The sequence below is a fragment of the Camelus dromedarius genome, chromosome 14 (genome assembly GCF_036321535.1).
Source record: "Camelus dromedarius isolate mCamDro1 chromosome 14, mCamDro1.pat, whole genome shotgun sequence".
NCBI lineage: Eukaryota > Metazoa > Chordata > Mammalia > Artiodactyla > Camelidae > Camelus > Camelus dromedarius.
Window position 1 is genome coordinate 57,738,491 of NC_087449.1, and position 15,129 is coordinate 57,753,619.

A 15,129-nucleotide genomic window follows, 5' to 3' on the forward strand; every position below is an offset into this window, starting at 1 on the left:
AGCTGGAGCAAGGCAGCCCTAGCCTTGGGCTAACCCATCCCTCTCCCCCACAGGCCATCTCTGGATCCCACACCCTATGGGCCCACCGGCTGGTTTTTCTGGTTTGCTCCTCCAGGGCCATGTGCATATTTCTCCAAAGAACCTTCCAGAAGCTGTAGAGCCTGTTTGCAGAAGGTAGTCGGGAGGCCCGCAGTTGTTTCCTGAAATCTGGGTAAGTGTGATGTAAGGTTTCTTTCTCTTCAGAACCCTCAGCATATGTAAAATGATCTTAATTTAAATGTTGTGAGTTGACTTATAGTCTGTCTGCCCCACTGGAATACATCTCCGCAGTGGGAGGCCCTTGTCTATCTGTCTTAGTCACCACTCTGTCCCCAGCATGCAGGACCTTGCACCTATGGGTGCCAGTACCTGTTCATTAAATTAACAAACTGGTTGGTTTGGAGTGGAGGTGCAGATTTATTTTGATTTTACTTAGAACTTAAGAAAAGATTTTCAAAATCTATAGAGACATCCTACTGCTTTTTTCTTTTTAATATTTTAATTTAAAACAATTAGAGATTCACCGGCAGTTGCAGAAACAGTACCCAGGGGTCCGGTGTACCCTCACTCAGCTCCTCACCTCCTGAGCTGGAAGAATTTGGTATAGCCCCTGGCAGCTTCCTTCCAAACTCCTTTCTTCCCTCCCACCCCTGTGCAGTCCCCGGCTGCACTGAGCATCTTTTTGGTTCTTCAAAACCATCGTCTCTCTTCTCCCCCTAGGACTAGACACATACTGTCCCCTCTGCTGAGAATATTCTCTTCCTACTCACCCTACCCCTGTCTGACGCTACCTCCTCCCAGAAGCCAATTCTGGGTTCCAGGTCCCCTCTTTTTTTTTTTTTTCTTTAATTGAAGTACAGTCAGTTACAATGTGTCAATTTCTGGTGTACAGCACAGTGTCCCAGTCATGCATATATATACGTGTATTCATTTTCATATTCTTTTCCATTAAAGGTTATTGCAAGATATTGAATATAGCTCCCTGTGCTCTACAGAAGAAAGGGTCCCCTCTGTGTATCCCTCTGTGTTTCCCTCCTCACAGCATTTATCCCGCTAGTTTGTCATCGTCTGTTTACTTCTCTATCTCTACCACTGTCCTTTTTCTTCTACTGGAAAACCCTCTCCCATCCATCCATCCAACCAGGCTGTCCTTCTTACTTCCTGCCAGCCTCTGCTGGAACAGCACCTTTCATCTGCATACTGTTGTCACTCCCCTCTGACCTGACCACTCCTTAGCCCCTTCATCCTGATTGTTCTTTCCCAAGGATCACTTCCCAACCCAATGTTCACTTATTCATTTAGTGGCCTGTTAAGGGCTTGGATCCTATCTCCAGCTCACCTGAGTGAGAATCTTAGTTCCACCACTTAATAGCTATATAATCTTGGGCAAGTTACTTAAATCACTGACATCATTATACATTGGAATAATATTGCCTGTCTCCAACCAGAATTTTAGTCCCTAGAGAGCAGGGGATTTGTCAGTCTTGTCCCCTGATCTTCCCCAAGGCCCAGAACAAGGCACCATATGTCATGTACCCCCTCTTCATTCACCCAGCGAGTAGTTATTGAAAGCCTGCAATATTCCAGGGCCTGTTCAGAAAGCTAGGGATACAGCAGTGAGAATAAAAACCAGGGGCCTGCCTTGACAAGTTGACATTCTCTTTGTTCACCTGAGTAAACAAGTAATTTAAAACCATATTATTTCAGAGGGAGAGGGTGTAGCTCAGTGGAAGAGCCCATGCTTAGCATGCATGAGGTCTGGGGTTCAATCCCCAGTACCTCCTCTAAAAATAAATAAGCCTAGTTACCTGCCACCCTGCCAAAAAAAAAAACAAAAAACATTATTTCAGGCAGGAGTAAGTATTACAGAAACAGAATAAGGTGCTGGGATAGAGAGGCGGAAGTAGCGCGGCCTAGGGGATCAAGGAAGGCCTCTCAGAGGAGGTGACACTCAGACTGAATGTGAAAGTCAAGGGAAGTGTCCCAGGCAGGGGGAATGGCAGGTGCAAAGGCCCAGAGGGAGGACCAGCATGTGTATTTGAAGACAGAAAGACAGCCAGCGTGGCTACAGAGTAGTGAACAAGTCAGGTGATTGAAGGCAGGCAGGGGCCAGATCATGCAGGACTCCAGGCTATCAGGAAAGGACTGGTACTCCTCCTGGGGCGACGGGAGGCCTTTAAGCAGACAAGTGACATGATCGGTATATATGACAAAAAGGCCACTTGGGCTGCTGGGTAGAGAATGGATTATAGGGCAGCAAAAGTGTACTTTATTGAATGAATGAATGAATTTGGCCTGAGCTGGGCATTCAGTGTGCTCAGCCCAGCCCCCTCTCCCCTGCGGTCAGAGGCAGGCCAGCTCATGCTTCTCTGATTAGAAGGCTGTTTATTCTTGAACCGAGAACTCACGTGGGGCTCTCCAGATACGAGCTGAATAAAACACCATCTTGGGCTCTTATGGCTAATAGGTACAGTTACTGTGGCCGTCAAATGGCACATGGAGTTGATTGAAAGTGGTGGTAATTGCTAAGCCTGCTGACATCCAGGCCCGGTGCTGCCCCCAGTGATGTCCTTAGTTTGTGGCTTTTTTCTGTCCCCTTTGTCCATGGTCTGGGCTGATTGTTCAAGCCAGGAAATCTGCTGCAAACAGACTTCAAACTCGGATTCCTGGAGCAACCATCAGAGGCCAGGCTTGCTGGGTGACATTGGGCAAGATCTTAACCTCTCTGGGCCTCAATTTCTCCATCTGAAACAGGGGAAGGAGAATCCCTGTGCTGGCGTAGAGGAAAGAGCATGGAGTTTGGAATCAAAGTCTGTTTTGACTTTCATCACATACTTACTGTGTAACTCTCAGAAAATGGCTTGGTCTCTCTGAGGATTATAGCTATAAGAGCAAATCATAATCACCTTCTACTTAACCTTACATGGTAGTTATAAGAATTAAATGGGTTTAAAGTGCTTTATAAACTGTTATGTGCTGTACAGATGTTGGTTTGTTGCTTCTTAATTACCCCAGGGTTATTTTTTAAAGCTGATGCAATATTAGTTATGGACAAACTTTTAAATTACTCCTCCATAGAAATAATAGTTTGAGAACAAAAATGTTTACTGCTTAGCTGGATGAGAACGAATTTATGGACCAAAATCAATGTGGAGTCCGGATAGTAGGCTAGAAATGTCTTGGGTGAGTAGCCGTGTCTCACTGGGATGTTAATTTCTGTTGCTCTGGTGACTAATGCTGTTGAACTCCTCTGCGTGTGCTTATTGGCCATTGAATATCTTTTGTGAAGAACCTATTCAAGTCTCTTGCCCATTTTTAAATGTGCCTTGTTTCTTTTTCTCAGTGACTTGTAGGAGTTGTTTTTATACTGTGGATACAAATCCATTGTTGATACACACACTGCAGATATCTCCCCCCATCCCCACCCTGCCGATCTCTTAAAGATGATGAATAGAAGTTCTTAATGTTAGAGAGGGCTCATTTATCCGGCTTTTCTTTCATGACTGGTAGTTTCTGTGTCCCATCTAAGTAAGCTTTGCCCGCCTGCTGGAAGCATTTTTCACTGGGATTTTTCCCTACAGGGTTGGAAATGGCCACACAGGACAGGTCAAGCCAGAAGCTGCCTCAGGCGGCCAAGCCGGCTGCGGAGGGGGAACCGCACCTGCCCATGGGCCGGGAGCTGACCGAGGCCCACCGCTTCGCCTACGCCGCCCTGTGCGGGGTCTCCCTGGCCCAGCTGTTCCCAGAACCTGAGCAGAGGTGAGTGCTTTTATCCCACAGAGGGATGGCCATGCTTCTTCAGGGAGACGATTATTGGCAACCAAGCAGCCTGCCAGGTATTACTGGACACTACAAAGAGGAGAAAGTCACTGTCCTTGCCTTTAAGGAGCTCACAACCCAGTAGGGGGATAGGACAGCCCTCATTCACTTTGCACTCATTTATACCTTCACCAAGCATTTAAGGGGCACCAACTGTTTCACGAGGCATCACTCAAAGTTCCTGGAAAGTATACATGAGTGAGACGAACAAGACAGACACTCTCCCTGCTCTCAAGTAGGACACACCCTAATTGGGGGATAAGATGTCTATGCATTCGTGCAACATGCATTCAGTGAGCACCTACTGTGTGCTGGGTGTAGTGTGAAGCCCTGTGGAGAAAACAAAGAAAAGCAAGGCCTGGCTCCCATCCTCCTGGTACTTACAGTCTAGGGGGACGCCCACATGACTGATTTTAACAGCGGACTAAATGTCATGATGGTGTCAGGTTCGATGACAGTATTAACACCTGCCACTGCAGAGCTCCAGCTCTATGTTTAAATCGTATATTTGGATTCAGATTGTAGAGTTGCTAAGAGCTTGGGCTTGGCCTTCAAGGACTTCAGAAACTCTTTGGGGAGAGAATTTGGAGGCCAGAGGAGGCCAGTTAGGTGGGGTTGTTTGGATAAACCAGGACAGTGACTGAGAGCTGGAGGGACACAGGTGAGACAGACTTTTCTCAGGGAGAATGCAGTTGACGTGGGACAGGTTGGGTGCTGTGGGCGGGGCAGAAGGAGGAGCTAACTTTGGCCTCAAAGGTCCAGGTGGGGAGAGGGGCCTTAGAGGATGGAGATATTGCTACTGAGATGAGGAGCAACTGGTTGGGGGGCCAGAGACATCAAGAAGGTTTTGCATATGCTCCATTTTCGAGGACCCCTCCACCCACCATGGTCTCCTGTGAGTAAACTTCCTTGGATCTTTGCTGGATTTTGTTTGTTTTGTTTAAAATTTTTTATCTTTGTCTGTCCCACTGGACTGAACATTTGAGTGTATTCATTTCCTTGGAGGTCACCTCCAGAAAGCTTTTCCAGACCCTCCTCACCTCCTAGGCAGGGGGCGTCTCCACCTGTCTGTTCTGTGACCTGTCACTGTGACCACCATGCTGCCCTGTAATTCTTCCCACACCTGCCACCCCTCCAGTCTGAGCTCCTGGAGGACAGGAGCTGCCTTGTTCATCTCTGAGTTCCCAGTGCCTTGCACACAGCTTGGTGTAGCAAAGACACTCAGTAAAATTTTGGAAAAGAAGGGGTGGATAAATGCCGGCTTTATTAGCACAAGAGACATTCCACAGGCTTTGGACTTGGATCTGGATTCAAATCCTACCTTTGCCACTTTCCAGTTACATGTGACCGTGGACAGGTTGTTTAACTTCCCTTAACATCTTAATCTGTAGAATGGGGCCAATAATACCCACCCTGCAGGGCGATTATAAGAATTAAGTGAGATAATGTAGGTAAACCTCATAGCATAGTGTTTGACACATAGTAGGCTCAGTAAACAGTGATGGTTGCTTGCTAACTCTGTGACTCATTTTATTTGTCCCAGTTTCCTCATCTGTAAAATGGATACAATCCTGGAACTTACCCTCAGGGCACTTTGGGCTTCAAGTAACAGGACACTGTACTAAAAGAGATTTAAACAAGAAGAGATTTGTTTTTCTCACTTAATAAGAAATTGAAAGGAAAGAGTTCCAGGATTGATACAGTGCCTCAGAAAGCCTTTGGGCTGGCTTTTCTGCAGTTCTCTTGGCCTTCCCCTCCTGATCACACAATGGCTGCTGCAGCTCCTTACATCACACCTTCACAGAACAAGGCTCAAGGCAGGAAAGAGAAGGACAGGGATTCTCATGAAGTCTCTCATTGGGGAGGAACTCTTTTCCAGAATACCTCGAAAAGGCTTTCCCTTTTATGTCATCTGCAAGGGAGGCAGGGAAAAAAATAAAGGCACTTGCCTTTTTCTGTCTTCGTCATGGGAGGGGGCTTCTGCTGGGCAGGAAAGAGAAGCTGAGGAATCACTGCTGTGGAGAAACAGCCATCCATCAGAGAGGGTGGTCCTGAGGAAGGAATGTGTTGATGGCTCCTGCAGAGCCTGGCACAGAACTACTGCCAAACGGACTTTGGCTGTTCACATTATTGGTAATGAAACCACATACTCTATCTGGAGCTTAGAATATATCTCGTTGGCTATTTTGCTCCCAAGCAAGGCAAAGCCCCATCTCCTGCAAGGGTCCAAGTCTCTCCCTGCTCTGCCCCATGCCTGTACCATACCTGGGAGGCCTCTGTCTTTCCAGAAGCTTCCCAGATCCAATAAATACCTACCTAATAAGCCAGTAAATAGGGAGGGAAGAGCTTTGTGTACTTTGTTCACATAAACAAGTATGTATGAACCTGGACCGTGTGCCAGGCCTGTGCTGGGCACCACCAAGAGGACACATAGAAATATTATTGTCCTGTGTCCCTCCAAAACCCAAGTAGTGTCCTAAGCACACGTGGCTGTTACTTAGCTGGGCATTTTCTTCCTAAAAGTTACAATCAGTATGCCACCTCTTTCCACGTGGTTAATCTCAGATCTCTTGGGCCCAAAACACTTTTTAAAACTAACCTTAATCTTTTTACATCCCAGATGTGCCGCTGGTTTCGGCAATCTTTAGGAAACACTCTGTGGCAGTTTGTGTCCACATGGGGCATAAAAGCAAGCCTTTAAAATAGTTATTTCTTATCCATGCTGTAAACACCACAGATGCTGTCACTTATAATTAACCCTATTTATTAAACATGAAGATATTAATGATGTAGAGCAGGGGTCTGCAGACTTTTTCTGCAAAGACCCAGACATTTTAGACTTGTGGGCCCTGTGGTCTCTGTCGTGGTCACCAAACTTTGCTATTATTGCCGAAAAGCAGCCGGAGGACAGTATGTAAAGGAATGGGTGTGCTGTGTTCCAATGAAACTGAATTTCAAAAAAGAAAGAAAGAAAGAAAAAGAAAAAGGCTGCACCCCCTGGTGTAGTTTGCTGGCCCGTGTGAGTTGGAGGAGCTTTGGACTAGAAGTTAGGACTCCTGGATTCCAGGTGAGGCATTGCCCCTTCCCAGCGAGGAGACCCTTGATAAGGTATTTAACCGCCGCAGCCAAGGGGCTCCATCTCAAGGCAGGGTGGGGGTGACACCCCTGGTATGCATCTGCTTAGCTGGTGTCCAGCACTTGGCGGGTGCCCGGGAATGCCTTCACCGGAGAGGGGCAGTCTCTGCAGTGGTTAAGCACGGCCTCCTGAGTCAAGAGAGATGTGGCCGTGAACCCTGGAGCTGTCACTTAACCTCTCTGGGTCTGAGTGCCCTTATCTCTAGAATGGTGGTAAAAATCGGACCTCCCTTCCCTTGTCAGGCCCTGGTGGGGAGTAAGCGAGTCTGTGTGTGTGAAGCAGTAAGCACAGGGGCCGACAGGTTGTTGCACTGTGATCACTGTTTATTGTCACTATTGCTACTGATTTTTGTATATTTCAGCCAGATCACTAATCACATTAGAAGCAATTCCCAAGGCCCTGCCAGTCTAAAATGTGATTCCTTCTTTGATAGATGGCTATACTGGCACTTTACATACATATTTATCAATTCATTTGTTCATTTAAATGAACACCTGCATAGGGCTTTTGTATGTGCCAGGTTTTGTTCTAAGCACGTGGCAAATGTTAACTTAGTTAATCCTTTCAACAACCCTCTGAAGTAGGTTTCATCATGATCACCACTGTTTTCAAATAAAGAAACTGAGGCCCAGGGAGGCTAAGTAACTTGTCCGAGATCACACAGCCGGTAGCAGAGCTGGGATCTGAACCAGAGTTCACGCCCTTTACCTCTGCACTCTTATGAGATGCTTCTCTACATCCGAGGCTTTCTTCCCGGTCACAGGGCCAGGCCATGCTGCTGCCCTCCGCCCTGAGCCCCTTCTGCCTAGACGTTTACCCCTAAGTGGTGCTCAATTCACTGAGTCATCCCTGCCCCTATACACACCCACATGTCATCCCTGGTTAATCCCAGTAATTGCAGTGGGGCAAATTATAATTGTAGCAGCCGTAGCTAACATTTATGGAGGGTTATTGAGCGCCAAGCACTATTACCATGTCATTTAATCTTTCCAGCCAATCTGCAAAGCAGGCCCTATTACTACCTCACTTTACAACAGGGGAAAACGAAGCTAAGTGGGGTGGAATAAAGACACAAAGCCAGTCACCCAGGGAGCCGGGACTCCTCCAGGGTGTCAGACCTCAGAGCCCGACAATGAATCCTCTTCTCCGCCGCTCCATTGGTCGCCTTATAAATAAAGTAGTGACGCCCGCTCACATTCGTTGAGTATCTTCTCCATGCCAAGCCCTGCTCGGGGTGGGTATCATCTCATTTAATCCTCAACCGTTTTCTGAAGTTGGTCTCGTAGATCCATTTGCAGATAAGGAAATGGAGGCACAGAGAGATCAGAGTCCTTTCACCGCCTCACTTCGGTGTCCTTTGGGAATGAAGGACTCTCCCCCAGCGGCTGGGAGGGCTGCCAGCACCGCCCAGGCCATCGCAGCCTGAAGAAAGCCAGGTCGCGCAAGGTTCTGCCCCCTTCCTGGGACAGCCTTTGTCCGATGACTGTCTCCTGTGGAGGCATAAAGCCTCAGCCCTCTCGCCCCGCTGGGGGCAGCTTTCAAGGGTCACTCCATCTTCAGAGGATGCACAGAGGCTGCGTCAAAGCTCGACTGTCCCCCGCCCCCATCCCCGCCCAGTCTGGCATCCTCCCTGTCCTTTCACAGGCCTTGACCCCAAAGGATTCCCCAGTAATCATTTCAGAGCTGCTTCCTGGGGCCCTGGACCAAAACAGTGGTGAGGTCAACATTTGAGCCTGAGTCCTTCACCACTCCTGTCAGCGGCCTGGGCTGCAGCGATCTCTCCGCTGGAGCTTTGGCAGCCGCAACTCTAAGGAATGACGAGTGGGCCTCCTGGGATCCATGGGGACTGATGCAAGTGGGGAGCCTCCTGAGGTCGCTTCTGCCACCAGGGAGTTCTGCTGGCTTCTGGGAAGCCCTTTCTCTGCACCGGTCTAATACCTCCCCTCTGACTCCCCTGCTCTGTATCCCCAGCCCACCCACCCCCCCAGCTCACCCCTCACTGCCACCAGTTGTGGCTTTGAATCAGAGCTGGAGTCCCCAAGATGCCATGTGCTCCCTGCAGCTCCTGGGATCCCTTCTCCCCTGGAGCATCCCATCCATCCCCCGCCCAGGCACTCCCGGGGGACTCAACTCAAATGCCTGCTGTGGACAGAGACCCCACGGTGGCGGTGAGCACAATGGGAGGACGGACTTCCTCTGCATTTTATTGTTTCCAGAAAGCATGTCCTTGGCCATTTCCAGCAGCAGCGAATCTCCACCTGAGGGAAGACTTTTCTGTTCGCTGCCCCTCCCTACAGGCAGATTTGGGGGCTCCCTCTCTGGACTCATCGGGGCTTGATTCTTGCCCCGTACCACGCGACACTGGGATCAGTCAGTCCCATCCGAGTCTCCACCCTGCTGTGAGCTTCTCATCTGAGGCCACCTACTTGTCTGTGGTTCTGCAGCCCCCAGTGCAACCCCCGGCTCAGGCCGGGCCCAGGGCATGTGGTCAGTAACTGGTCATTGCCCTCGTTCCTGTGGTTTATCAGCCCCTGTGGTCAAAGTTTTGACGGAGGAAAAAGCTAAAATCCACACACCTGAAATCAGGGTTTGGCTCTCTCTGTATTCCACGGGCCAAAGTCACCATGGTTTTTGTACAGGCCAGCCCTTCACATCCCTGAACTCATCTCATCTCAACTTCCCAGCGGCCTCGTGAGACGCGCGGTCCAGGAAGCCTCGGGTTCTCAGCTGTATCTGTCTTTCAGACCCTTCTGCACGGAGTTCGTGGCTGGCCTGGTGAAGTGGCTGGATTTGTCAGAAGCCGTCTTGCCAACCATGACTGCTTTTGCCAGTGGCCTGGGAGGCGAAGGAGCAGACATGTTTGCTCAGATTTTATTGAAGGACCCCATCTTGAAGGACGACCCCCTGATGATCACTCAGGTACACCCACCACCCAGGTGGTGGCTGCCGGGGAAAGTAGAACAAATTCCTTTCAAAGTCAGTCTGAAAACTGCTTCCAGTGGGGTGGGGGAGGTGAAAAAGTAAATATTTCATCATAATATCATATGGTGATGATGCTCTTAGCTAATGCTGAATTCTCATTATTGAATACTTACCATTGATTTATTACTTAAACGGTACCTATGATATGCTGACACCTTTACAGATATGAACTCATTTAATTCTCAGAGCAACTTTACTAGGTGGGTAGGATGATCATCCCCATTTTACAGATAGGGAAACAGGCACAGAGCTGTTCAGTGACTTGTTCAAGGTCACACAGCTGGTCTGAGCCTTGGCAGTCTGCCTCCAGCGCCTGTGCTCCTGACTGCCCAGCTGTGGTGCCTCCTCCTGGAAGTGCACACCTGCTCTGTGTGCACTTGAAGCAGGCAGCTTGTGACACAGCAGTTGGTGGGTCAAGGGAACAGATTTTAAAACAGTCCTTCCCCTCCTTCATCTGACTCCCTGAAATTCTCACACACTAACTCGGGGATCGGCTTGCTTGTTCCTCTGGCGCGCTGCTAGAATGCAGGGCAGGGGTGTTTTGTCTGCCCTGTTCTCCCGCTTAGTAAGAGTCAATAAATATTTGTCAAATGAGCGGGCTGGTTACATATGCAGCGTATGCTAATTCCTGTTTCTTTTCCCTCAGGACCTTCTGAGCTTCTCACTCAAGGATGGTGAGTTGATTTCTAAGTTCTGTAAATTGTGGGCACGGATCTGCATGTCAGCCGGTGAAGCCAGTGGTCAGGGTTGCCCCTGCGGCCCCATCCCCCGTGGCATTTTTGATGCAAGAGAGAAAAGGGAACCCAGTGCAGGCGGGGAGCTGGGAGCACTCTGTTCACTCCAAGCGCCACGGGCTGCCTCTTCGTGGTTTTCATTGATTCCTCATGAGGCTCTGTTGTCTCACCTTCTAAGTAGCTCTTGAACCTGGCTCATCCCCTCTGATGTTTATTTGGACGGCTCGCAGGGAGACGGAGCACGGAACTGAAAATGAAATCCCAGCACCCTCTGCACCGTGTAGTAAGGGACGTGTCACCAACTCCCCACCAGGACCCTGGCTTGTGGGGGAATGGAGGGTAGGAAGAGGAGGAGGAACAGAATTTCAAGAGCAGGATCAGCATGTGCGGGAGCATCGCCAGGAAAGAGCGCTCAGGGGGCGGTCCCTGGGGCGGGAGCCCAGCAGGTTCTGCAAGAACCCAGGCGGTTCCTGTGTATTTATAGTCTGAGAATTGCAGCTTCAGGGCTCAAACCCCAATGTACATTGTTGGCCCTACTCTCTCCAAACAAAATATTTTAAGCCCGGATCTCAGAGCTGAGTGGGAGCCCGAGGGTGATCTGGCCCAGCCCTGCTTTCAGGCAGGCACGGCCTTAAATAATACTTCTGTTTAGCTGATGTGGCCAGGGGGCTGAGTTCCCTCTGAGGATGTGGTGGAGCTGGTCTGAGGATGCTCATTTGTATCACTTTGTTTTTCAAGCAGAAGTAAGGGAAGAATAACAATGTCTGGTCCTCCTGGACACTCTTGGAGTGAGGGGTGGAGTTTGCACGGGGGTCCGAGACCCAGGGTGCCAGAGCCAGGGCAGCCCATCAGCACGAGATACCCGCATATTGTAATCATGTAACCGCAAAGCTCCAGGTCTCAAGCTCTTGCTGTGTGCCCAGCCTGGTGCTACGGGCTGGCCTGGCCTGGAGCCCTCTCGGCCCCCTGAGGGATGCTGAAGGCCGTCGTTCCCATTTTGCAGACCTGAGACTCACCTGCCCAAGGTCATCTTGGGTGAGCCTCTCATATTTCCAGGTGGAGAGATTGAGGCCCAGAGAGCTGAGGGGGCTTTCCCAGAGGCACACAGTGGCAGAGACAGCCCGCGAGTCAAAACCAGGTCTCAAGCCTCCTGGGCCAGCTCTCTGTCCCGCTGCCTTACCTCTGGGGAGGAGAAGCCACCCCAGCGCTCCTGTGTCTCCCTGACTTTCCTCACCCAGAGAGTCGTGTTCATCCTAGCCCGCTTCCTGCCCCCACCTGCCAATCACAAGCCCTCCCGAGCCCCCGAGACATCTTAACTTACCCCTCTTTGCTGTGGGTGACCTTGGCCTGGCTCTCAAAGAACAACTGCCCTGACCTGTCTAATATCGCCCGGTACTTCATGCTCTCCCTGGGACATTGTCATAGGCGGCCTTTAAACCAATACTGCCGTTTAAATTTCTCTTGAGAACCACCACCACTTACTAAGCACCTGTTAATGCTGGTTACTGGACCCGGCCCTTGTCAAACATTGTTGTGTCCCATCCTCACAGCCATCCTTTCACGTAGGCACTCACACTTTACAGGTGAGTAGACTGAGGCTCAGGGAGGTGAAGTGCTGGCCTAAGCAGATACGTGGCAGAGCTGGACATCCTGCAACATTTCTGTTAACGAAAACCTTAGCGGATATTACTCACGAGGGTTGGGGAACACAGAGGTATCCCCACAGGAATACTAACACCTCGTTTCTAAAGAATACCAGTCTCTGATAGCATCTGAGAGGTGCCTTTGGTTTATCTGAAAGCCCCACCAGACACCAGCGTCTACAAACAGGAGTGGCTTCAGTGGCACGCTGGGACCCACGTGGGAGCAGGTGCTAGGACTGAGAAGTCCCCCAGAGGTCAGAGGTAGCTGGACCCTCAAGCCACCTAGCCCGCCCTCTCATCACGCACAGGTGACCCTTGGAGATATTGCAGGTTCAGTCCCGGACCCCCGCGGTAAAGCAGATATTGCAATAAATCCAATAAATCGAGTCAAATGAATTGTTTGGTTTCCCAGTGCCTGTAAAAGGTATATTTACACTATACTGTAGTCTATTAAAGTGTACAATAACACTATGTTTAAAAAAAAGTACACATCTTAATTAAAAAGCAGTGCTGTTGGAAAAACAGCATAGATAGACTTGCTGAATGCAAGGTTGCCATAGATCTTCAATTTACTAAAAAACAAAAAGAAAACAAAACACAATGTCTACAAAGCACAGTGAAGTGAAGCGCAGTGAAAATGAGGTCTGTCTGTAGCTGAGACAATGAGGCCCCGAGTGGGAGTGGCTTGCCACCAGTTGTCATGTCCACCTCTGTCCTTGTTCATGAAGAACCAGGGACCAAGAACTGGGAGCATCTGGGGACTAGCCTACCTAGTGTTAAAATTCAGGCTCTACCTTGGCAAGTTACTGAATGTCTCCGTGCCTCAGCTTTCTCAGGTATCAAATGGGAACAACAGTACCCCTTACGTTATAGGGAAGTGGTAAGGATTAAATGAAATAACCCAGGTACAGTGCTCAGAACAGAGCTAGCACACTGGAAGCGGACTATGAGTGCCGCTGGGAACAGGGTTGGTGGTGAAACGGGGAAGCCCTGGGAACCAGGAAACCTGGACTCTCATCCCATCTCTGAGACTCTCGTGTGTGACCTTGATCAGGTCACATAACTTCTCTGAACTACGACTTCAAATACAAATGAGAGGCAAGCGCTAGAGGCTACTTCAGAGCAAAACAAAACAGCACTGTCTTTGGTCCTGAGAACAGAGTCAGGGATCTTGTAAGGAGAAGGTCAGTGTCATAGTTGGGCCAGTTGTTCAAGTCCTTTCCCACAGCTTCCATGAAGGCAGGGCCCTTTGTCTGGCTTGTTCACTGTCACATCCCAGTGTCTGCAGCCTGATGGAGACATGGTGGGCATTTACTTTTGGGTGGGTGGGTGGGTGGATGGATGAATGGATGCAGGGAGGGTTGGATGAATGGATCAGTGGATGGAAGGATGAATGGGTGGAAGGATGGAGGGGAGGATGGATGGCCTTTCTTTAGAGCATGAGCTTAGATACTAGCAGGGTTGTTTGAACTGGAGAGTTAAACCATCTTCTACAGAGACTGATGGGGTGGGACACGCAGTAGAAAAGGAGACTGGCTGTCTGTGCTGTGGGATTCCTCTCTGATGCAAGACAGGTGATTAGTCATGGAATCGGCCCAGGAAATCAATACGAAAAGCTGCATTTCTCAGAACTTCCTGGAAGGTTGACTTTTACTGACAGTATTGGGATCTTAGTCACAAAACAGTGCCATGTTGGCAGCTGGGTGGAATTTTTTGTGCCCGCCAATCATTTTATTCTCCTCATCCAGTAACAACCCACGAAGCTTCTTGCCCACACAACTGGAAAAATAAGCCTTTTATATGCTGAAGGTTAAACTGAATCTGAGCTAACTCTGAACTGGATTTCTCAACTGCAGCACTATTGACATTTGGGACTGGATAATTCTTGGTTGTGGGGCCACTCTGTGCATTGTAGGAGGTTTAGCCGCATCCCTGGCCTCTACTCACTAGATGCCTGTGGCACTTCCTGAGTTATGACGCTAGAATTGTCTTCATACGTTACCAGATGTCCTTAGGGGGACAAAAACGTCCCTGGTTGAGAACCATTGATCTCGGACCCCAAATCTGGCCATCTCAGGTGGGGCTGGTTTATTTGTAGTTGGTAGTCTGTAAGTTACCTAGCTGCTCTTTTAAGTCCTGTACCTAGATGATGAATTATTCATCATGTATAATCCTCAGGTCAGCTGCTAGAGAGGTTACTGTTATCCCCACTGATAGGAAGTTAGGCTCAGGAGGTACAGTAAGTAACCTGAGGTTTACATTTAAGTGTAAGTTTCAAAATTCCATTTAAGGCAGCGAGTCTCATGGTGAATGAACTCTGCATCAGGGCAGACGAGACTTACACTGAATCATGGCTTTTGCCCTCTGAACTCTGAATCCAGAGATAGCATCAACCCCAGGCCATGAGACCCGAGGAGGGACACGCCGCAGGAGACACAGCAATCTTTACTGCAAACTTGAGTCTACTTTCTGACCTGGTCTTTATTACTGAACTGCAAACCCTACCTCCCCGATGAATCAGAAAGGTTTGAGATGTTGGTCTTTGGTCGTGGTGCAATGCAAACACTGTCTCTTGGTTGCAAGGTTCTCCGTCAGGATCCTCAAGATTTGTAAAGCTTGCAATTAGTATTGAAAGTGGCTGGTTCCTTCATTCAGCAAATGAGAACTGAGCACCCGCTGCGTGTACTAGGCCCTCTGCTAGGCGCTGGGAGTAGTTCCAATCAGGGCCAATACTCCCTGAGTGCCTACTGTGTGCAGGCCCTGAGCAAAGTGCTTT

The 15,129-nt window shown here is 49.2% G+C and overlaps 1 protein-coding gene across 11 annotated transcripts in view; it reads left to right on the forward strand.

Annotated features, from left to right (window-relative positions):
• TMCO4 (transmembrane and coiled-coil domains 4) overlaps positions 1-15,129 on the forward strand; it is a 77,730-nt gene that overhangs the window by 9,108 nt on the left and 53,493 nt on the right. For 9 of the 11 annotated variants that reach the window (XR_010383965.1, XM_064493980.1, XM_010997644.3 and 6 more), the window contains exons 2-5: positions 54-211; positions 3,621-3,798; positions 9,739-9,913; positions 10,623-10,650. Coding sequence is in view for 10 of the 11 variants with exons in the window: in XM_064493980.1 (XP_064350050.1) it covers positions 3,629-3,798; positions 9,739-9,913; positions 10,623-10,650 (373 nt within the window). In the remaining variant the exon portion in view is untranslated. The remainder of the gene's footprint in view (positions 1-53; positions 212-3,620; positions 3,799-9,738; positions 9,914-10,622; positions 10,651-15,129) is intronic. The other 2 variants (XM_064493983.1, XM_064493981.1) reach the window with 1 other exon arrangement.